General features: G+C 40.2%; 1 protein-coding gene across 1 annotated transcript in view; it reads left to right on the forward strand.

Moving 5' to 3' along the window:
- Positions 1-3155: 3155 nt before the first annotated feature.
- GRIK1 (glutamate ionotropic receptor kainate type subunit 1) overlaps positions 3156-24833 on the forward strand; it is a 159831-nt gene continuing 138153 nt past the window's right edge. Inside the window, exon 1 of the mRNA XM_085297841.1 lies at positions 3156-3297. Within this exon, the coding sequence (XP_085153967.1) occupies positions 3156-3297 (142 nt within the window). The remainder of the gene's footprint in view (positions 3298-24833) is intronic.

Consider the following 24833-nt stretch of genomic DNA (forward strand, 5'->3'; position numbering starts at 1 on the left):
TGGGCTTTGCAGCTGGCATYAGCATTGCAGGGACACAGGCAGAGGTTTTGGGAGCACATTCCTCCTTCTGCCAGCCTCCCCACCGCGTAACTTGCTTTGCTACTTACTTACCTTTGGTCTAGAGGTGCTCCTAGGTGATTGTCCACATTGTTTTTCCCCAAAATGCTTTGCCTGGTTTGCAGACTGCTGCAAGATCTGTGTGTGGATCTCTCTAGTGGAGATTTGCTCCTTCAGTGCCTGCGACAATGGTACCCTAATACTGATTAGAGTCTGTTACTACTAAAGCAATATAAATCAATAGTAAGTATGGCAAACTATTCAGCTTTCAGTCACACTAAAAAACACACATCCAGAGAGATGCTGCTGGAGYGTAAGTGCTCCTTGTGTGTTGTATGGTTGTAAATGCATAAAATATTGAATGTRTTCCTATTACTATAGTTATCCTGCCTCTAAAGTAATGATGTCATAAAATATTAATCCTTCACATCCATTAACAGCAGCAAGTTTCTCCGTGCAATCTGTCACTCTTAGAGGTGACAAACAGAAGTAATGGAAATAAATCCTCCATCTCTCTTTGTGATAATGTAATAAAATCATCCCAAAGCATTTCCGGCAGTGAAGAGAAATGCTATCAAGCCATGAGATTTTCTTCCTCATGTTTTAGTTAATTAAGGAAAGGAAGGCACTGCTATACAATGGTGCGGCAGTTTGCATCTAAATTAATACACTGGTAGTTTGATTGCATTTTCCACTGTTGGRGAACTTTGGGATTTTTTTGGTATTGTTGGCTTATAATATGAGTGAAAGGATTCTCATGCTGGTATTTAATTAGTTGAGAAAGAGCGATAGAATTTCTCAGCATCTAAGTAATGTTGAAGTCCTGTTTCTAGCCCTTTAAATAGGAAAATGAGTGACTACAGTATGACCAGTAAAACTAACTCATTAGAATGATAATAATGGATTTTGAGATAAGGCATAGTTTTCAGCTTCAGGTGATACAATACTTAAAATCCGATGTCTTACTAAATATTTCTTTCACGTTCACTTTAAGAAGCTTTTTCCTTGATATATGAAGTAGTGGAACTGTCCAAGGAAATATCATCTTTATCTACACATAACCCACTCAACTRTATTATGTAAAGGTATATTTAAAGTTCATGAACCTAATATTTTTGATTTAATAGCAAGGAATTTCTAGTTTTTACACTGAGCCAGYCTAACCTTCTTACCTCTCCTGTACTACTTGTTTAAAATAAATGAACTCAAATAAGAGAAGACAGAAAATAAATTAAGAGAAGGAGGCACTAAGTTGTGGAAACAGCCACTGGAAACACAAAAGTGGCACAGAATTATTTATTTGTTGATAGTGAACTCTGAGCTTTCTCACTTCTTACTCCTTGCAGGGCATTATAACTAGGGTATAAGTATATACTTCAGTGCTATTACATGATAATTCATAAATGGTGTTCATTTAAGCTATGCTCMAGGTTTGAACAATAGCTGAGAAACTACAGAAGTTTTTAACATATCACAGAAGTTAACTGAAAAGAGCAAGGCAATTTTCGACAAATTGAAAATTTGTCGAAATTGAAAATTTYGACAAATACTTGAAGGAATTTATACTTGGATGAAACTTGGAATTAATTTCTAAAATTAACAATTCCTTAAAATGAATAATTTTTAGATTCATAGAAATTGTGTTAGGCAATAAAACAGATACACTTCAGTTGATATCAGAAGTAATTTTCAGTAATGATTTATGTGTTTCTGTATTTAAATGGATTATTTAAATACAGGTTCATACTCTGCGCTGATCTATTCCTTACGTATGTGAAATTCACAATGATTTAGTCAACTGTACTTTCAAAGATGCAGAATTAGCACTGTATTTTTAACTCCAATTGAGAAATACAGCTTTAAAACAGATACACAAAAGACATTCTAAACTGCGAAACACATTTTCCTAATAAACTGGGATTTTCTATATAGATTTAAAAACATCTGTGTGTATTTCACTAAATGGGGCTAGAGTTCTGAGGTTTTTCTGATATGATATTAATATTCTCACCCTTTAAAAATGATAAACACAGAAACTAATTTTGCTGCAAATTTATTACTTTTTGTCAACCCTTTTCAATATTTTTTTTGAAGACAATATGTTTGAACTTTGAAAGTGTGACATGGCAAAAACTCTTTGTATTTAGAAAGTCTGTAGCACGTGTGCATATTTTAAGAAATGTTATTTTTCCCAGGTATTTCTTACTAGGTGTCTGCAAGTTATTCTCTTCTGTAACGTTGTGGGAAGCAGGATTGTTCACCAGATCCCAAATATTCAGTGGTTCACCATTTCACTGTAATATAATTTGCTTAAAGTTCCTCATTCTACATTCAACAGAAAACTATTTTGCTACACGTATTTCTGAAGGACTGCTTCCACAATGTCCAGACATCAGTTTTCATGCACCTCTCCCTCCTCACTACATTAGACAGTACTGCACCAAGTGCAAGACGGCGCACCGTTTGGCTAACATGCTCTGAAGGGTTAGTCAGGTTACAAATACCTATAAAAGGCAGATGAAAAGTGCATTGCCAGCAGATCGGGAGGGCACTCTGGTAGGTCTATACTTGAGCAAGGGAAGGTCAGTGGCCCTCAGTGGCCTCAATGYGTACAGTGATCTCAGGGAAAACACTTGGCTGCACAATGATTTGTGGTGGTGTGCCCTAAGTTTCTAAAACCAAAACCCCATTGGGATTTCTTTGTGTTCTGCCGTTTAGGTTAGATGATGGAGAGAGGTGAATTACTTTGGCTTCTACGCCATTGTATTTCCAGGCTTTTATACCATGGAGGATATTTACTGTACTAGGTTGCTTCACTGGGGAATGTTAAAAAGCTGTGAAGCCAGTGCTCAGCTGATGTAAATCAGCATCCTTGTATTGAACTCAAGGGAGCTCTGGTGGTTTAAATTACCAAAAGAGCTGGCTGGACATACTTAATATATGATAGATATGAAACTTATGTAATTCCCGTGACTGATCTATCTTCTTACGCCAGGTAGAGTCAGAAAAGATCAGGTCCTACGCATCCTTTTGCCTTTCTTTTGTGCTGGTGAGTTCTCCGGAGCATTTCTGAAACCCAYTGCAGAGGCTGAGCGATGATGGTCATTGAGCACGTGCAACTCACCGTTGTTTTGGTGACCCATTACGTCGTTGACTCTGACGTCTCAGTAAGAGCAGTGCTGGGTGACAGTGCTGTTGCAAAAACATCATTATTATCGGGATTGTGGAAAGTGCCACTTGGTATTTGAAAGAAATATAGAGGAGATGTTCACTTTGCAGAAAATTGGCGGCTTGTGTCCCTGTGTCAGAATATACCTGGATTCTAAATATCTGCTTTAGCATCAGATAGATGAACTGTAAATACACAGGATAGTCTTCAAGTACTGTGGTGTGATGATTAAGCAACAGGCAGCTAACTTCTCAGGGTGGTATTAATATAAAAACACTGAACATTAGTTGCTTCTGTGCTGGAACACTTGTCAGAAAACTTGATGGAGAAGAGCAAAGAAAAGATCCTGAGAATAGAAAATGAAAATGACATGAAACGAGGCTGAATTTGCCTAGCTTGGACCAGAGCTAGACAGTCTAGAAAGTACTGAGAGAGACAAAGAGCATTTAAAAAGTACAGTGTGAAGGTAGTATTACTCCTGTGTTTCACATCTGGGGAGGCATGTGGTTACCTGTAGCAAATTTCTTCTAGGTATCTCAGTCTAAGGTCAGGCTGGTTATAGGAAAATGTAATGGAAAACAAGTTAGGGCATTTATATCAGTCTCGTAATATTTTTGATTTGCTCTTAACTTATGCAAGGTGTATCTTAATGTGCTGCTGTGCAAAATATGCCCCTTTTTCTGCCGTGAGCTCAGTGTGGGCAGATAAATAGCATATTCTGCTGTGGTTCACCAAGGCTTCAAGAGTTTATGTAGCACATGTGCATCAAATCACACAGTGAAGATTTTGGTAGAATAAAGGATGAAATAGTCAAACCAGTAAAATTGATGACATTTTTCTAAAAGATTAGAATTTTTCATCAAAGTTTTGCTTGTGCAAAATGACTGATACCTAGCCTAGTATTTCTTCAATTACTGGATTCATGCGCAGTATAATAATCACTGCAGGAAGAATAACTCATATAAACAAATGTTAAATTTCTTTGAATTCCCTTTCATGCTTGATAGTCTATCTGTAGTGTTCAGGTGTGATCAGTTTTTCTAAAATTATCGCGTCTTTCCCATAACACCTAATTTCACATATTCAGGAGGCATTTGCTTCGGCATCCCTCTTGCTGTAACTGTAAGCTGCTCCATATGGCCCTATCTTCAGCTAACATTTTCTATTCAGTCAGCAAGTACAATCTCACTACTGTTTTTTCATTACAGTCTGTTTTGTATGTCCTGATCAGTAATAAAGCTTAAATCTTTTCCCCCTCCCAAGTATTTTAAACAATTGCCTCTAATCTTCTTTTCTCAGAAAGGCTTGATTTGACCAACTAGACCATAGATTGTACTGAAAAAAAAAAATCCTATCCCAGAACTGATTAGTTTTACTCCACAGCTTTGGATCTGTGACTCAGAAGCCAAGTTTGTCCTAGTTTTTGGTCAGTGTTAGGTTTTATTTTGTAATAATGAGTTTATGATTTTGGGAAAGCTTTACAGTGGGAATGTTATTACCCTTCCCTTTTGCTTTCTTTCTCTTTCCTGAAGGTAATACAGTATTATCTAGAAAATGATTGGCTTGCAAATGAATGATATATCTGAGTTCACTGAGCAAAATCATAATTCAGAATTAAAGCTATTGCATATACCAAWTACACATTTTTCTTATTTGAACCAAAGGAATCAATGTTTGCTAGCACTCTTAAAATATCTTAATTTTTTCCCTCTGACAATTCAGAAGGTTCATTATATTCTCTTTAGAGCTTCGGTTGTATTTAAACTCTAAAGGAAAGTGACACAAACATTGGGAAGTGTGAATCAGTAATATGGTAAGACATTATTATAATTATATGTAYGACAGTACAGACAAAGAGTTAGAAGTGGTGTCAAAAGCTCAGTTTTGAACTTCCTTTCTTGGATCCATCAGGCTCCTTACAATTTTACCATCTATTTGTTTGTTCATTTGGGCTTTCAGATTGCAACACCTAAAGTTTAAAGGACAGTAAATTCTGTTGGTGTTGAAAGTGTTCCCACATTCTGCCATCAGATCTACACATGCAGACTTYGGCTATTTCAAGGAAAATCTTGTTTATAGCACATTGATTCTAGCTGGGGTTCAAGACCAGCTATCCTTCCATATTGCTCTGTGGTGTGGAGGTCCCAGTTAAATGCTGAGTAGGTGGAAGTGATAGTCACAGTGCAGAAATACCTCAAGAAATACCGAGCAGAAATTGTTTTGAGTGAGCAAGTGTGTGAAACTTACTGCTCTACCTAAATATAAAGGAGCAGCAAAACTTCCCACACCCGTTATGTCCAAGGAACACTACTGCTATAAATATTATAACAGATGCTGAGCCTTTGCTTTTGCTTTCAAATGGAGAAAGGACAGAACTCTCCCCAAATTTGGTGGTACACCACTACAACCTTAAAGTCACTTCGATTTTGCGTGCCTTTCCTGTAGAAAAAGAAACCTGTTTATTAAAAGAGCAGGAGTACTGAAGTTGAATAAGAACCATTTCCTGCACTATAAGTAATACAGGCTTTCCAGTTCTAAATGTTTTGAACACTAGAAGCAGCAAAAGACACCCGTGTATTGTAGATCAAAGTATTTGAAAAAAAAAAAACTATTTTAAGAAAACCAACATTAGTTAGCTAAAAGAACAGAAGAAAAACATGTTTAAAGATATGAGTTTATTCCCCTCTTCCCTTGGGACAAGCAATGGAGTAGAGTCCTGTCAGGATGGGCATATGGCCCTTGCTGCTGCACGTTTCTATTGAAGATCACCTTCTCCCCTTCCCTCCCAGGGAGAGAGGTGACATTAATGTCCTCAGCATGCAAGTCAGATTCCCAGGTGAGTAATTAGGCCTGCCTAATCTGCCACTGCTGTTTCTGCCGTTAGTGGCAGTCTATATGTCAGCCTGTCATATCATAAGTATTACTTTAGCTGCTTATTTTTTTATCTTATGTATCTTCTGTCTGAGAGCTTTGGTTTTCATGGTCCATGACAGCACACACTGAAGCCAGTAGATTTCTAACTGTTTTCTGACACCAAGTAGCAAGAGCTACCCATGTATCTGGGATTATAACTGTGTGTACACAGATAAATAAAAAATGTTGCCTTTCACTGAAAACTTTGTRTTGCTTCTATCTTTAGACCATTACAGCTACAGGTACAGAGAAGTGAAGTGTTTTACTGGCAAACTTAAGCCAACCTGCGGTGAGTCCAGGTCTCTTAAGTGTCATCGCCTAGAMCTCTGTCCACAGTTTCACACAGCTTTGACACTTTGTTCTATTTTGTATATTAGGTGAAGATTTGCATAGATCCCTGGGAACTGTGGTGCTAAGTACTGTTGCTACAGATGCCCAGGGTGTATCCAGCTAAACAGTTTATAAGTAGGAATGATAGGTAGTGTTTTGTGGCCTGACCTGTTCCCACCTGCTTGGAGCTTGCTCCTGGATATAGCTGTGCAAAGCAGACAAATGTGAAGATTTCTCCTGGTGCTGAAGAATTCTCTGAAGAAGTCCACTATGTGCCATCCTCTCCTGATTTGGGGAGCGGCCAAGTATTTGTTGCTGAGCTCAAGCTTAGCCAGAAAGCCCTCAGAGATCRCTAGCATCCAGGGATCTTGGAACTCCCTGCACTGCTCAGACTTCCATAGAAGGTCATTTCAGTGTGGTTTGCCACGTCCTCTTGGCCAACTTTACATTTGCTGAGCAGAGTGGAGTACTGCTGGAAAYTGAGCCTGGAAAACCTTAGCAACGGACAGATACTGTTAGGATACAGAAGAATTTCCAGGTTTCTTTTCCATTTTGGCACTTCCACAACCTACTCCACTGCAGAATACGTGTCTTCTGTAGTTATATATGTTTTGAATACAGAAACGCTTTTATGCCATTTCGTTATTTATGCCATTTTTGGAAGCATACTGTCTGCTTGGGCAAGATGGTCAAGTGTTTCCCTAAGCTGTAACTCCCAACCAAATATAGCAGCCCCAGTGAATTGGCCTCACTTGCTCCCTCGCATAATGTTTGTTCCAACACCTCGTTTTCCCCTTTTTCTCCCTGCCAYCAAGAAAAGATCTAAGCAGTAGCCAAAACGCTTTCACAGCATTTGAACCACATGAAGTGATGTACACTGTACTGTCAAAAATGTTGAAGTCTTTATCAAATATTCAGGTGTCCTCATAAAATCTACAGCCATTCTAGCTAGGGCTTAAATCTAGATTCAGGAAATGGATGTCTCAGTGGTTACAAGCCTTTGCCTTCACTATCTTGTTCTCCTCCCTAACAAAGAAATGGAGAACTATAAATTAAATGCAGAGAGATGTGAACATCCAGGGGAAAAAAACAAAAACCCAACTTTTGCTTTGACAGAAATAACCCTTTCCCTGCTTACCTTCAAGAAAAATACAAGTGAAACCAAAGCCATTTTAATCCTCCTTCCTGCTATTCAAACTACTCTTTCCTAAATGTCTTCGGGGTGCTGTGCCAAAGCAGTCATTTTTATAAAGGCTATGAATGGGAAGCTCAGACTTGGTGGGACGTGAAAAGTAGTTTATATGAAATAGCTACTTCATTTTCGAGGAAGAGCAAATTAATCTGCATTTCTCTGGAAGGGTCCCAAGAGATTAATCTCAAGACATCTGAGTCCATATCAAGCTTAGAGACTTCCCATCAGTAGTCAGCGGAGAGGAACCCAGGTTGCTGCAGCAACAGCATGACATATGTAAAACTCTATTTGATTATGTCAGTACCACAGAGAAAGCTGTTTAAAAGTTAGGTCAGGTTTTTTTAGCTGTGCGATACTTCTCCGTAGACTGTCAGTCACTGTCARGTTGGTCAATGAGTTAAAATGCATGATGAATAACTTTAGCAATCTCATGCGGATAGCAAGTTAGCTGGCCACATAACATATATAGTAATGAGCTGCTGGAGAGCTATTAAAAGAAACTAATAATAAACCACACAAGAATCCTTCTCTGCARTTTGGAGACAAAAAAAAGTGTGCCACCTGACTAAAATATGTTCATGTTTTGTTTTTGAATGCTTTTACTCATCTTGAGGGAGTTCAGAAAAAGCATAGCAAATCCTTTAAAAATCAAGCAGGTGATGCTGATAGTTTATTAAAATACAGGGCRCAAGAAGGATATGCCAACTATATGACATGGAGTTGCTGCTGTACTATTTTCCCTTATGATTGTTCAAAACRTATTTCGATGATAAACAATGTTCATACTAAACAAAATTGCCTTGTTAATAGAATACTATATCTCCATTTTATTCATCCATATTTAAAATTTTTAAATTCAAAAGGCTGTTGTAAAAGAATACAGTAAATGAGTTGGAAATCCTGAAGAATAATGGATGTAGTYAGATAACAAAAAATGGGATTTTGAGGTTGTTTGGTCAAGATTAACTCAACATTTCCTAACCTCTRGAGTCTCACTTTATACTCTTGTATGCTTATATAGAAAGGTTTGGTGATAATTTTCTATTTTTGTGCAAGAAACAAGTAGAAAACCCAGGAATGTTCTTGAGATGCCCTGTTGGCACGTAAGGATCACTAGTGGTATGTCAGCTTTGTGGTGCTTGGCAGAGACCTGTGCTGCCCATCGCCACTGRAAGTTGCTGTTCTTTGCATGGACCAGGTCCTAGAGAAGAACGAGGTTTACTTCTCTTGGTGTCCTTCCACCAACAGGGGTTTGGTGATAGCGAGCTGGGAAACTGTGTATCCCCCACATCCCTGGCCTRTTGTCCCCAATCCAACCTTGTCCTCCTTCATTCAGCCTGCCAGTTCTCACTGTTGGCTCTGGCCCCATCAGACTGTGTTTCTGGTCGCTGCCTGAGCCCTGCCACTCCTGTGCTTTACTGCTTGGGCAGAGAAGTCGAGGGGCCAGCTGGCAGCAGAGCATGGACGCAGCGCTCTGCACTGGGTGCAATATCAGAGAAGGGATAAGGGCATTTGGCCAGTTCTTTCAGCTCTGGGCAACATATGCTTCGTGCAAACAGATATGGCAGATATGTCATCTGTCCATTGACAGCTAGCCTCCACCGAATGTGTTTGCATTTYGCAACCTCAGGTTATTAAATGTTAAGTCCCTGCTCTAGTATGTGAAGGTGCTCTCAGTGAAAATGTTCTCAGTGAAATGGTTATCGAAATGTTTTTAAGCTGAGCCAGCAAGTGYATTTGTTATTCTCAGAAACAGCTAAAACCTCCTGTATTCAGTTTGGGGTGGATAGAGTAGTCTAAGTTCCAGGCTGTCTGGTTAGTGTCTAGGGAAACTGGAGGGGCAGTGGGGTAGGACAGGGGCCTGCAGCAGTGCTGTCCAGYGTGGCTGCTGCAGTCTGGACAGAGCTCGTAGGACAGAGCTGTTCTTTGCCCAGCATTTTTACATACTGAAATACTGAAATCTTTGTAGCAACATGCTGTTACCTTYGCTGGCGCTCTCTCTGCTTGAAATAAAACCATTAAAGATGGGCATTTGTTCTTTCTTGAAAAAGTTTCCATTTGTTTGTCTGCTAATGGCCAAGCAGTGCAGAATGGAGAAATGCAAGGTTTCCTGCTTCTCCATCTGGAAATGTATCTGCAAATGTCCCTCTAAGGACGCATAACACTTCTGTCTGTAACACACTTTCCGTGAGTCCTGTGGCAGAGATCCAGGCAGGCAGGGAGCTTGCTGCAAAGGAAAGCTTAGTATTCAGTGCGTATAAGCCTGCACGCAGGGGGACTCTGAAAAGAAACTATTTGGTTTGTGCCTGTGCTGGACTTCACTGGGGATGATTTGCTATTCTGTGATCTGCCGTTAAGTTGTCACAGCGGTGGTGTCGGCCCAACTTCGCGGCTCGCCCTCAGCTCGCTGAGCACACAACGCCGCACGGAGCTGAACGGAAGCCATCAAACATGAAGTTCAACGCGCGCGTGACTAAAGGTTTTGTCCACGATGCCAAAGGAGTCCRTGGCTGTAAAGAAGCCAAATTTCACTGCAGTTCAGTGCCGGTTGATTGCTTGTCTGCATAGGAACCTTTAAACTTCRCAGCTTTGCCCTCTCTGTTTTCTACGTCCCCTCTCCCTGAGCACAGAGTTGTTCAGCTCACCCCAGCCACRCACTCTGGCATAAGATTCGATCTGCAGCCAAGCCCACTTTCAGGATTTCCATGTAAAATGATGTCTTTCTTCTTGCTATCTCTGATCCAACAACTTGTACACAAAAAGCTTTTTATTCTTCCGAAGCTGCTTGCTTTTAACTCTGCCAAACCACCCCAAAAACTTATCAGTGGGGTAATGCAGCTGAAGTCTAATATGAGTTGATGCTTTTCCAACCGTAGCTATCTTGAAAATTTTCATTTCACGTCCAAATTGTTTACTTATCTGCTAGAAACAYATGTTAAGAGAAGTTAAGGTTCTGTTGCCCAAGGTGCATTTTAATACAGAGGGAGAACTGCTTCAGATATTTCACATTACATCTTTTAGCTTTATCTAGTGCTGTAAATTGTAAAGCTGCTCCAYTGAACCAAGTGAAGATTATATTTTTGAGCACTGTTTTCTGAAGAATGCAGATTTTTCTCTTTGAAATGAACAATCTGACCTGCATCAGAGTGGCTCGCTGCACACTTTGCTGCCCAAGCCTTTCTGTTTAATATTAGGGTGTCAGACTGTTCCCTGGGGACCATGTCCTGTCATTGATCCATGTACTGACATTAAAAAGCATCTGCAGATGGAGCAAATGTGGGATGTGCCCTGAACAGCAAGTGTTCCAAGTAACTGTAATCCTTATCCTGTCATCTTGAAATCAGAAGTGGCATGAAGGCAAATCAGCAAGAAATATTTATCCTCTCATCTGCATAGACCTTCTCCTGTATATGCTCAATGTATGTGTGATACACCAAAGTGTTTTCAAAAACAGATTGCCTGCACTATCCAAGTGAAATACTTAGGGGCTGCTGTTTTACTTAGATGCCCGCCTCTGTCAGACTGAATTCCTGGCTTCCAGCCCTCTTCTCTCAGCTCTCCCAACGTGGTGAGATCTCATCCTTTCTTGTTTCCTTCTGTRCCGGACACAGACCTCTGGGAGGGAGATGAGTGGGTTCCTCCTCTAAAACAAAACGGTGACAATAGCACCAGGTGCTGCAAACAATTCTGTTGTCTCTGCACAAGAGGATGAATTTAGTCCTGTTCCCTCTTATGAACTGTGTCTCACGTATGCACGCACTTGCACAAAAGCCAGACATTGCAGCTGCCCCAAATGCTGCTTGCTCATAATTGCAAAACGTTTATCTGCGGGGCTGGAGGAATTTAATCCAACATGGGAAGAGCATCAGCCTCGGGGTTCCCYGTGGCCTCTGCTGCGTGCCTTCACTGGGGGAGGCGGAGGGGKAGACACGGTGGCATGGGACCCCTGTTCCCCCCCTATGGCAGCTGCGCTCCCCTTCTGGCAGGAGCAGCGCTTTAGGAGCAATARCATCTCCTTTACATTAAAGAGAAGGGAGTGGTAGCAAGCACACCTTGCAGATGTGCCCGGGTGGGTGGGCCGAGGCTGCATCAGTCTTGCCAAATCCTCTACCAACAGAGCCACCCACTGACGTTCAGAATATGCCTCAACCTTCTTGGGAGTGTTGAAATTAGCACAATATCAGAGAAAGAAAAAAGAAATGTTTTCTACTAATTAGATCACTATATGCTTTGTGCCCTCTGGRTCTTTGCTTTAAATGGGAATGTTTCTGTGTGTAAGCACATTACTTCTTCAGTGTTAATCAGGGTGTTTCATAGTTTATTTTATATAAGCAACAGTTAGTCCAGTTTTCTGTAATGCATTGAAATGCTTCTGCAGCACAATAGTGGCAAAGGGTGATGAGGGAAAGGATAATTATTCTTTACAAATGTAAAGCGTTTAATATGACAACTACAGTTTTAAGATCACTTACATACTAATTTATTTCTARAAGTCAATAAGAAAAAAGGTGGTGAGATGCCACCTTTTTTCTTCCTTTTCCCGCAGGTAATTTAAGGAAGCCGTTGTATGAGTCTTAATTCTGAATATCGCTGTTAGTGCTAAATGGTTATTATGTGGTGTCAATAACAGGTGAATCTTGTTTCAGGGCAGCACTTTCCCTCTTTTCTTTGAGTAATTTCATCAGCSACAGTCTTGATCTGTTTTCTGGGTCACAGGTTGTTTCACAAATGTCACCCCTAAGAAGAGAAAAGCTTTAGGGACAGTACTTCTTGGTTATTGAAACTGCTCCCAGAAGCACCTTCACCAGAAGCTGGCTTCTCTAAGAGGTGGGCTATTTCAGAAGCATTTTCTTGCCATGAAATTTACCTCAGAATTGCCCATTTTTAGCATATTCTAAAACGAATAGTGAGGAATCATTTCTCTTCTGTAGTTTTCAGCTGATGTTGTAAAGGCTGCAGTTTTTGTTAGGTGGCAGACTGAGCTCTTCCGCTGTTTTAGTTTAGCTGTGCCTCTGCAGAGCAAGAGTTTTTTTTTTTTTTTAAATAATAATTTAAAGAACTAAGTTACTTCAGAATGCAGAACATTCTTGACTAGGAAACTAATTAATATTAGAATTCCTTGCTTATGTATTTGCAACTCTGATTTTCACTTTGATTTTTTTTTTATTACAATCCTTAGGATGATGCAATGGGTTACAGTATTCTGTTATGAAGTAATATGAATGTACAATTAAACTGTAAAGCCTCTTCAYTGAATGTTTGACCCATCATTCTAAATACACAGAAAAAATCTGAATGGAATATAATCACTACTCATGCCAAATTGTCATTTTTGATATTTTGTTATCACTGCTGAATTAATCCACATTGCATAATTAACAAGCATCAAGGAAGCATTTTAAAAGGAATATTCAACATATTCAGTTGCTCATTTTAAAATATTCATACCCACAACTTTATTCCTTCATYACTCCTGTAAGTTAAAACAGACAGGCAGGATAAAAAAGATGACTGTCAGCCACACTTCTGATTTAACCCCTTGAAACTAATTAAGATGWTGATGCATAGTAAGTAGAGTAATGCTGACAAGCTCCTCAGAATATATCATACTTAAAATTGCTTCTTCCTTTTGGCAGGGGCCAGGCTGAAGGAAGCAGTTGCAGCCCTTTTGGAAGGCTCAAAGCTCARTCCTTCTTCCACAGTAGTCAATTTATCATAAACTTCATGGAGAACAAGTAAAGCCCAGTGACTGCACATACAGCTTCTCCAGGAAGTTTGATTTGGCGTTAGCTTTAAACTACCTAGTGTCAGCATATATAACTGCAGAAAGTCATTGAAAACCAAGGCCTCAGTCATTTCTATGCGTTCTTGCAGAAAATCTTGGAGAAAACAGGGCACAAAACCAGCTCTTCTGGTTCTCTGCCTTTTGATTTAAGTGACAGACCACTTGTCCTCAGAAAAAAAATATGACCTAAAAACTATTTAAGTTCTCTGCCTCCCCAAGTCAATGAAGTTATGCCTTCATTGAAGGCCATGAACTGATGAGGTTCTGGTAAGTGTGTTATTCTGGGAGAAGAGAGCAGTTGGACAAGTTGCTATGGTTCATCCAAATTACAAATGAAGGTTCTGGRTTTCATTAGTTTAAGGAAATCAATGGTCAAAAGCCTCCCCCTTCTTCTCTTTTCTATTGTTGCTGGCTTTGTCAAGATTTCCTGCTTTCGTGAAGATTTCCCACCTTGCCCTCCTTGTTCTCACCAAAACAGAGRCATAGAAAGAATGCCAAAATTCACGGGTTTATACTAAGCCCAGATGTTGTCAGGTGGAGGTTATTGCAGCTGCTGATGGTGCTGTAAACAGGCTTGAATAACAAGGGAGCTGGAATGTCTTCTAGCTGYGGTTTCTAGAAATAGCATTATTATTTACATATGATCCACATGACTAGAGCTAGCACAGCAAACATTAGAAGCACAAGCCTCTATTTATGTAGAAGAATGTCTTGTCGGAAAAGAATCTTCCCTTGTTTTGTGCAGCTTAGCACTGAGCCTTTGATTCACTACGTGAATATATCAAATAAGGTCAAGTATGATACAATTTTGGTGTCATGCTGAATTCATGGTAGAGCTAATGTTGTTACAGCCCTGTTGTGACTGACATAAACCTGTCACATTTTCAATGGGGTGATTCATGAAAGATACAGCAGGATCAATGGGGATAAAAATAAGTAATGCAATAGCAGCATCCATCTTACCGCAATTTTCCTTGTATTATACTGAATAGTCTGATTAAAAAGGTCATGTTTAAGTGGAATCTGGCAAAAGCATTTATAAAAATGAGTGTCGGAGAGAGGGAACCAAAGCTGATGAGCTGTCTGGGTAATCCATGGGGTAATGTATCAGTCTCCCCAGGAGACCTGGGGCCCTGTGGCCATCAGCGAGTTCTGTATGTAAACAGGGGCACCAGGCAACCCCCACCATTTTTGAAACCTACTTTCGACTGGGAATTGCAGGCAACGTGGCAGATTTGTACTTGCTGAGAGCCAAAGTGAAATAAAAAGACACTGAATGGTATGCTACAAAGTCAAAAATCTCTTGTGTATTCACACAGAAGATCTCACAGGGCTCTCTGGGACCCTGTGGCCTGTGACTCTGCCTAAACATTTAAGGTGAAAAGACATCATCCCTTCACTTCTGTAGCTAGTAGGAATAGTGTAATCTGTRTTTTATGATGGATTTGCTTCTGCCATTCTTTATGACATATTTCATAGACTCTAGGGTATGTTACTTGAAAAAGGAAAGACAGACATGAAGATAAAAAATGTTCCAACTTAGTTATGATGTATTTATTCTTTAAAATTTTCCACATTATTGATCCATAAATCCAGAGGAATACTTTGGGTGAGATCTGGTATAAATCTGGTATAAATTTGAGCTCCCTGACTTCAGAAGAGCCTCCTTGACTTGTATTATCCAAGAATCTGGTCGKTTTGGTTTGTTTATACTGTATACTAAAATGCAACTCCTAGATCCCTTTTTCTGGATAGTAGTGCTGCATCTATTCTGAGATTCACTGGTGTTGACATTACAAGCTTAAAAAAAAGAAAAAAGGAAAGGAAGGGGAAGATGGAAGGGTCCAAGAAACAAATAGTTTGCTGAAGGGACGAATTGATGAAGTTTAGTTCCCTATGGACTTGTGGTCTGCTTATGCCCATCTGACAGTTGCCTTAACTTCTTGTAGCTGCTTAAGATCCTCCCTGCAGCAGCACCTTTAGGTCTCCTCTTTCCCCAAAGTTCCCCCAGCTCCTCCTCACATTCCCAAATTAACAGCTGCCAAGAGGCGGAGGTGTTTCCAAGAGACACCACGTATTCACTAGCCAGCTGGCAGACCAAACCCGCAGGCAACTCGAGCTTTACTCTCTGTGAGGCTCCTTACTTCTTTCCTCAAGCCGATTTTCACAAAATTTGTAGCGATCACACAACTCTGAGATTTGTATCCTCTGTCAGCTTGGCTGATGTTGGCCAGTGGTTTAATTATTGGAGTTAACAGGACTAAGACAGATGACAGACGGCATGATTTTGTAAAMCTTTTTTCCTTAGAAAATCTGGCTGGAAAAGGGACCTAAATTTTTTGGCGTAAGAAATYAGATGTGTCTGTTATCTCCAGTCTAGATTATATCTGAGATAGCCAAAATACAGGCTTCCCCCATTCTACACTCTATGAAGAAGCATAATCAAAATCAAATTGTAGTTGCACTTGCAATGAAGCTTGTGCTTTTGTGAAAGATTGGATCTGGGGAGATTTGGGTTCCTTGCGAGGCAAGAGAGGATTAAGATGTCACGCGAGTCCCATGCAAGCCATACAGCATTATGCCGACAATATCTTTCCTTCCCCTCTAGCCTGGGAAACGGTGCAATCAGGACATAGGCACAMATCAGAGGGAAAAGCTCTGACAGCAGTTTGGGGAATATCAGGCCCATCAGTGTAGCTCAGCTTTTCTTCATTACAGGTAAACRTATTTCAAGAAGTCAAGCAGCACAGGAAGTTCAGAAGTATGCTGRTGTTTATTATTCAAAAAGTGTGGTCTGCATCCTTCACACATCTTAAAATTTACCCACTCTGTTATGTTGTGGATGATAAGTAAAGCACAAAATCAAAGAGAGAATTTTTCATCTCACCATAAAAGCCCTCTACAATGCAGAATATTCACAGGTAGCTTCATAAACAGCTATGTTTGTATCAGAAGAAAGAAAAAAAAAAGCCCTCACGAAGATTGCCAGGAGCAGTTGAGGGTGACGACGTGCTTTTGMAGGTGAGGCAGTGGGAGAGGGGGACTGGCGTGCTTTCTAACTGGGACTCAGACCGCTGCAGCGTGCAGCAGAGACATGGGGCCCTTAGGAAGGCGGGTGGCCCAGGTGTGACAGCAGGAACAGCAGCCCTCCTGAAGCAACGCAGTGGTTGGGCTGTTGTCTTTTTTTCAGAGGGATTAAGGTAGGTTGCAATTGCCCAGCTGCCTGACTGTCACCGTTTTCCAGTGTGCTCTCCTCTCCCATGCACTCGCAGCCCTAAAAACAGGAGCTGGAGGCTGCTTCCGAAGCTTGCAGGCTTGCCTGGTACAGGTGATCATTTTTAAGAGGTGGATTTTAAGGTGATGATTGGAGTTCTGCTACAGGAGCTCTTTACTGCAGTCCTCCTATCTCCTGTCATCATGTGTTCAAGCACCAGTACACAAGGAAGATAAAGAAAAGGAAATGGAATGAAAAAATCCTAGATAAGGGCAAATTGGCAGGTTGATGGTAATCTTAAGTATGTGGAGCTGTGTTTATGCACGTTTCCTATTTAAACTGAAGTACTTTTCAGTATGCAGCATGCTGAACTGATTACAGAATGGAGGATTTGTTGGGGAAAACGTAATGAAATTCCCAAATACACTTCTCAGCCTGGTATATTGTGCTGTGTCCAAAACTTCAAAGAGCTCAGAAGTCTAGCAAATCGCACAAATGTGTTTACAAAACAATTAAGACAGTATTTCATAGAAAGGTATTTGCAGCTAACAGGGACTTTTTCTTTCATTAGCATTGCCTCTGTATGAAGTTAGGATTTGAAATATAGTATTTCTGCCAGGATAAGAAAAATCTGACCAAATCGTAAGACAGGTAGCAAGTTGCCTGGCTTTGTAAGTCTTAAAATTTGAAAAAACTGGCAGTGACAAAACAATGACAGCTCTGACTGCTGCTGACAGTCTGTTACTTTTACAGTCACCTTCTAAGCTTTATTGCTTATCATCACATAGCACAGTTGGCCCCAATGGAAAAGACAGGTTGCTACAGATGACAGGATCTTTACAGCAGGCAATCATGATGGCATTAGTGTTTATCCACTGCAGTAAGTGTATAAATCACAGCAAATGGGCTTCCCCTTGGAGTCAGGATCTGTTGTTTTATACTTGCCCGGGCGCAAGTATTTATCCAGCAAATTGTGAAATTGCCGGACGCACTTTATTGCGCAGTCCAGTGAGCAGTTAATGTCCACGGATCGTGAAACCAATATTAGAATTTCACCTGGAGACCCAGACTTTAAATAAAAGCTAGTTTGTGGGTCTGTCAGGGAGCTCTCCCTACTGCCTGCGAGTTAGAGATGTTTTGCGATTTATCCGCGTAAGTGGATAGAAGGTTTTTAACAGGTGCCTCTGCAAGATCTTTTGGTGGGAGAGTGAGGTAATGAATGCGTTACGGAGAAAAGCCTGTGTGCTGTCCCAAATTCATATATGAAATTCACTGCTGTCAGCAGCGTGGAAACAGAAGGATAATTTTACATAGGTTAAAACAGATACACTACTTTAGCTCAACCGTCAGACTGTTTACTGCTATAGAACAGTAATGCTTTCTTTTTTCCCCAGAAAGTGGTACATAAATCAGAGGAATTATGATATAAGCACGTTCTGGAGTTTTTTCCTTCCAATTTTCAATGTCTGACACTGTCCAATGTTACAGGTTTTAAAGGAGGTAATAAGATACACTGTAATGGAGAATTATGGAAAAATATTCCTCAAGGAAGTTCTTCTGCAGCTTCTTTCTCTCTGGTATTTAACTTATTTCTAACATGCATGAAATCTACATATCTTAGAACACTTTTAATCTTATCTAATGCAATTATAGCTGTTCTTGTTCTTCATATAAATACCTCATCTTTTCTTGAATCCTCCTGAACTTTTAGTTCTCAATATCACCTTGTAGCAACGTTTTTGCTGGGTTAATCATTCTTTGTTTCTAGTAGCATTTTCTTTTACCCGGTWTCAAAATTGTTGCTTTCCTATTTCACTGAGCATCCACTTGTATCCATACATATGAAAAGGATAAACAGGAGGGGATAATCTACCGTCTGTATCCCTCTTGTTATTTTCTATGTCTGCATTACATTTTCTCTGCTCAGTTCCATCTGTTAGCTGTTCCTTCCCCAAAGGCAGAGCCTGAGCTGTGAGACAGTCTTTATTCCCTTTAGTATTAACAGTCAAATCCAAATTTTAGTTGCAATTAGACAATGTGCCGTTTTGTTAAGGAAAAAGGAAAGAAACAGGCAAGAGAAAGGAAGGCAATTACTTTTCCCTCTGGGGGCATACTAATGGGAAACTTTGGTCTTGCGATAAAAGTTCCCAAGGTTAAAGAAGAGCAGCAAAAATTTCAGAGCTTAGAGCATGGGTCTGTGCTTTTGCTTTTGCTCTGTCTCTTTGCCCTTAGAAAAGCAGCATCTTTTGATCTCCCCCCAAAGCCATCTAATTCCTTTAACCATGAGAGTGCCCTGCAGAGGTGAGCTTCATCCTCTAAAACCCTGCTGTGGTGGTGTATTTTTTTGACACGGTGCTCTGAGGTCACCTAAATGTACATTTTGTAGCACTTCTTCCTCTGTCTCTTGGGGGACTTCCTTGTACAGAGCAAGGCTTAACTTTTCTCCTATGAAAAGCCTGTGATGTTAGCCTACAGTGACACAAATATAGATAGGTATCAGCTTGTGTGTGGGTACAGATATAAAGAAAATGGTAATTTCTGTGTGTAAATTGTATCATCAGGTATAACATCAGGATTTCCACCCTACATAAATTCAGCTTTCTGAAAGTGGGCTATGTCCCCTGATAGGCATGAGTTTCCTTGAAAACAACCACTCACCTTTATTCAAAGCCTTATTTTCTGGAATTATCTCCATTGTCCTTTTCTGCTGAAAGGTTTTAGTCACGCTATCAGAAATAAATGCTCGCTATTTCTGTTAGCAGATAATGCTCTACTATGTATTTTACAAAAGGGCAAAATAAGCACCCATATAAACCAGGGATATGCTCTCTGATCTTGTCTGGAAAGCTAGGATGTTTCCCTGTGGCCATGTTCAGGTTTTGAAGTAAAACATGCAGTGAGCTAAATCATCCTGTGGGGTTTTAAGTAAAGACATGACTTACTGCACCAAGAATAAAAATGCAAGGTTTCCTTCAGTTCAGGAACTGTGTGTGTGAACAAGTCAGAGGTATGCATGAGCAATCACAGAAGAGCTAAGTCCATTCTTTTATTTGAAAAGATGAAAGCTGCCTAAGGAATTGAGAGAGCAAAAGGTGTGCCCTTGGCATATTAACACTTGTCATCTAATTTTAGTACTACAGAAATAAATGGGTCAGTTATTTGAGTCCACATACAGAGGAGTCACTCTCCTCTGCTCCTTTTTGTGCTATATATCTCRTCCCTGTTGAAAGGGGCTTCTGTTTGTGGAAGCAACTGTTCTCAGCTTTTTCTTGTAAAACAGATATTATTTGCTGCATTTCAAACCAGGGAGCTACTGTGCTGGCCGCAGTATAACCAAATGCTTGTATTTTCAGGTGGGATTTACCAAATTACTCTAATYTGACTTGATTGCACCAAGTGTTCTTGATGGTAAAACCTCAGACTTCAATGGAGTAGTGTTAGACCTATGCCAAGCACTTCTAAAACTGCTGCCTACCGTTTTCAGTCCTCAGTACTTCAACAGATGTAAAATAAGACTTTGTCCTGGAAAAGAGAGTTTTTTGTAGGTACATGTAACTAGAAGGGAAGGGAAGGGAAGGAAAGGGAAGGGAAGGGAAGGGAATGGAAGGGAAGGGAGGGGTGAAGGGAAAGAAGTATTTATAATCGTCCATGCCTAACTTGGTGCTTGGAAATGTGTAAGAGGTCTTTCCTGGTTGTCCATCTCCATCTGTGTATACAGCAATATTAATATTTCCTAGTGCCATTGCTTTTCTTTCCCATGCAGGAGTTCAGGCAACTACAATATTGTTGAGAATACAGTTTTGTTAAGAAAAGAAGAGTAATTCTTTAAATATATAAATCTACTGAAAGCCATTTCAGGAAGAGCTAATTAGATTTGGGTTTTGGGTTAATAGCAGGAAGGAAAGACTTACACTGTAGGGCTCCTGAGAGCATGATAATAGATTACATGCCTGCTCCCAAAGGAGACCCATCCCTGCAGAGATATAATGTATTTTAAAAATGCACTATATAGCCACAATGAACCTGCCAATATTCTTTCTTTCTTTTGTTAAAAGAGAAGAAAGTAGTAGGCATAGTTAGGCACCAGGAGCTGAGTAAGCGCTATTTCCTTTTTCCCCAGAACGAGAATTATATCTTTCACCAAGAAGTAACCGTAAGGAATACAAAGATACTGGAAAAATTCGTGTCTATTAAAATAAAGCAAGATTATTTGCACTAAAATCACTTTCACTTTTCCAGCTTTTTTCTTTCCTAAAAATCTAGCTTTTCAAAATCATAAATGAACACTGAAGAATATAAAGAATTTAATAATACTTAGCATTTATAATTTACATTAGCATGTGCCCCAGGGAGCTTGTAAGGGCATACTATTTGGATGTGTACAGATGGACACAGCTGCCCCAGTYCAAAGGAACTGTCAATGAATTGTTGCAGAGTGCAGCCCAAGGTAATGTGCTGCATGAAGGGGACATGACTATGGCTACACATAGCCATACACAGTCTCTGCACCAGTCCTTGCTTTTTTTCACCCATCTTGCAATGCTGATAGAGATGTCTAATATCTGTGTAGACATTCCCTAACAGGATGTCTGTTGGACAAGGTGCTATGCAAACACATATCTCCCAAGGAASTAAAAATCAAATGTGAAGTGTAATATAAAAAAGGAGCAGAATCTTACAAAATCAAGTTTGTATCCACTTACTACTATAAAAATTGCRAATCAGTACAAATAGAGAGGCTCTCTATCCCTAAATGGCTGCCAGAGAGTAAGTAATCTTTTATAGGTGAAACATTGCGAAGTTGCTTAATTTACATCCTGTAGTAAATAGAAGTAGCCTCTTACTACCTGGGTAGTTCAGTCTGCATTCAGAATAGCTACATCCTCATACTGTTTCCTTGATGAGCACTTTTTGAAAACAATACAGACCTAAGAGTATATGTGTTTTAGTGCTAAGATGTCAGTCACTCTTTACTTAACRGCCTCTTCAGAAGTGTCTGGGCGTGAGGCTATCGCTGCATTAGCAGGTGGGGCTGTGGGTTCACAGAGCAAAACAGCGGATGGCCTCACTTCAGAGGTTGCAATGTTTGTGATGGACAAATGCTGCTCTGTTCTGATGAAATGCAGTCTCATCAGTGGTAGGAGAGCATTAGGTCACGTTTCTGGAGTGTATCTTACAAGCACATTACAGCTTATGTACTCCAGGACAGCTCCACGATGCAAGCCAAAGTGTGGGAACTGGGAGTAGTCAGGAGATTCACTTCAAAAACACCCTCATGATCTGAGCTAAAATACTACATGTACATGCCCCCGTGAAGCTTTTTACCCAACACCTAATGGAACTGCATCACCATCACTACTGAACAAACTATATATATATATACACCCTATAACTCCAAAAGAACATGCTATAGCTTTTTGTGCTTCAAATTTTCACTTCATACTGAATTTGTCACTCACACACTTGCATGCCAAACATTTTATTTGGCATCTATTCATCCTTGGTAGTCCAACAAACCCCAGTTGTGCCAATAACAAAACAAAACACTGTCAAGTGACATTTCAAAACACAGCTTTTAATGGAAGCATGGACAAATCTTTATACGGCAGCAAACATCATCAGCATCATCCTAACAGCTGGTCCTRCTGAGGAAGATGTGTGACTGTAGAGTGTGGACACTGACAAAAGTGAGGGAAGGAGCAGTCAAAAGAAGTGTGAAAAACTGAACACTGGCTGTGATAAAGTTTGATAAGGAAACTAGCAAATGAAAAAGCAAATATACTGTCAGGAGGGTCATGTTGTACGTAGTGAGAAAGAATAGCTAGCATAAAGCAGGGATGGGCTGGAGACACAAGAAAAGGATCCGCAGGAGACTGGAGGCTAATTTRGTAGATAAGATTTAGATTTGGTTCAGGTTTGCTGTTATAATGAGAACTGGTAACAATAAACTGCAATTTCTTAGAAATTTCTGTCCAATCTGGTAGGAAGTATATGAATATCAAAGAGAAAGAAGACATATTTTTCAATTTTTRTTTTAGATCCCTTGAGTTAATTATAATACTACATAGTAGAAGAACAATGAGCCAGAGACAAGACTCTGAATTTGAAATAACTCTTCTTTCTTTAAAATAAATATATGAGATTTATAATGATGAGATTTATCATAAATGAGTCTAAAGACATGGATATGTTCAACTTTGCTTCAGAACCAGTCTGGTTCTTAAGGTGGTTACTAAGCCAACAGACTCAAAATTTAAGCTCTATCAGTAGTATTTGTGGCTGTGGATGTAACAGGAAACTAAGATGCTGCAGGCCAAAGCACATATCCCTGAGGATGACACTGAAGATACTGAACTCACACTTTGAGCTTACCAGGATAAGGCAAACATATGGAACTAAATTAAAGCATCTAGGCCATCACACAACTTTAAATTAATTTTCCCCCAGCATGTTTCTATARGGGGTACTTTGTGGAACAGGGAGTATGAACCATTCTGTCAGCCTTTGTTCGTGCCACCGGCCCGAGGGAGTTTGCATCGGTGTTCGAGTTTATGGCGTTATAAATGAATCCTCCTTTGTCCCCCYTTTTTTTTCTCATCACAAAGTGAGATGCTGTATTGGTCACTTCATGCCTCCTTCCCTTATATATTTCCTAAGATATCCTCAGAATCGAGTGGGAACGCCAATGTATTAAAAATGTTGATATCAAGGTAGCTTTTCCCCAGGTGGCATGATCTTTATTGTCCCAGGAAGCCTATTTTAAGTGCCATTTCCTGATGTGCCATTTCCTGCTCTTCATCTGTTTGCTTTAGTTTAGCTGTAGAGAGGCTGAAGAAACGATCTAGTCAGAAGTTGTATTCATATCTATAAGATTAAATCCCTTATTTATGAATTTCAATCCTGTGAGTTACGAAGACTGTTTGTTTTTTTCCTGTCAGTTTTGTTTTAATTTTATTTTGTGGTAGAAGGCATGTGGATGGAAAAACACAGGTTTGTGCAAGACACAAGGTTAGAAAGATGTGCAGGGGTTGTTTGGTGTACAGGCTAAGCTGTTATAGGGGAAATATGAGGTCAGAAACTTTGGACAGAAACATAATGCCAGTGCTTTGGGGATGTGCAAATACAGTTCCCAAAAGAAATTGTCTACAAAGAGAGCAACAAAATCCTCTTTAATAACAAACAAGTAWATGAATAAACAAACAGACAGACAGATAAGATATTTAGCAAGGCTATGGAGATTATCCTCCTTGCCTCCTCTAATTAGATAAAATTTCACTGTAGTGCAGAAGAGCCATTTAAATGCTCATTCACCACTGAAATCAGTTTGTTAAGTCATAAGTTTGTTGACCAGCCTCTATCGGAAGCACACGGAGGAGGGCTCCTAGGATACGTKGGGGCTCGAGCCAGTCTTACCAAAGAGTAAAGAAGGAAAGTAAATGAAGTTGTTAAGGATTCCTTGAGCAGTGCTGAGCAGAAACAGGTAACACCTAACAGAAATGCTAAGTAGTTGATAAATATCTCCCGGCAGTTCTTCCGAGTCTCCCGGCTGGCTGCCTTGGGGGAGGAAACATCTCTCTGCATCGCCCAAGCTACATGGACCCTGGGTGTCTCAAAGCACCGCGACCCCTATGACCATCATACTGGATTGCTCACCGACAGCGGGGCTGTCGTCTTCTCAAGCGTTGAAACACTGCATTTTTAGAACCTGAGTGTGACGAGTTCAGTCATTTCTCAAAGGAAAGACCCGTGGAGTGGAGAGGAGAGTTAGCTCGTGCAACAGTGTTGTGCACGAATGTGATGACCTGGTGCCTGTGCCCCGTTAATAGGCCTGCCGTAAGGAAGAAGTGGATCACCAGACAGACTCTGCCGGCATCCTGCTATTAGCTGTCTGTTTTCAAAAAGTTCCCCTGAGAACCATAAATAGCTATTTCTGCCTGTTTTATGTGGAGGGGGGGAGTGAGATACAGTAATTTCCCTGAAAAATGGCAGCGAAGGTGAGTCGATAACTGACGTGTTGCCAGCTGCCTCAGTGCTGGCATCTGAGTGGTTATAGAAATTCACCCCGCAAGGTGGATTTTTTTCTTTTATTGTGTGCTTGCATTTGAACAAAAATCTACTGTCCTTCTCACATTTTAAACAGTTTTTGCAGAATACAAATACTCTGCCCCAGGGG

Source organism: Rhea americana, unplaced genomic scaffold (genome assembly GCF_003343005.1).
Source record: "Rhea americana isolate MKP2758 unplaced genomic scaffold, rheAme1 scaffold_130, whole genome shotgun sequence".
Taxonomy (NCBI): domain Eukaryota; kingdom Metazoa; phylum Chordata; class Aves; order Rheiformes; family Rheidae; genus Rhea; species Rhea americana.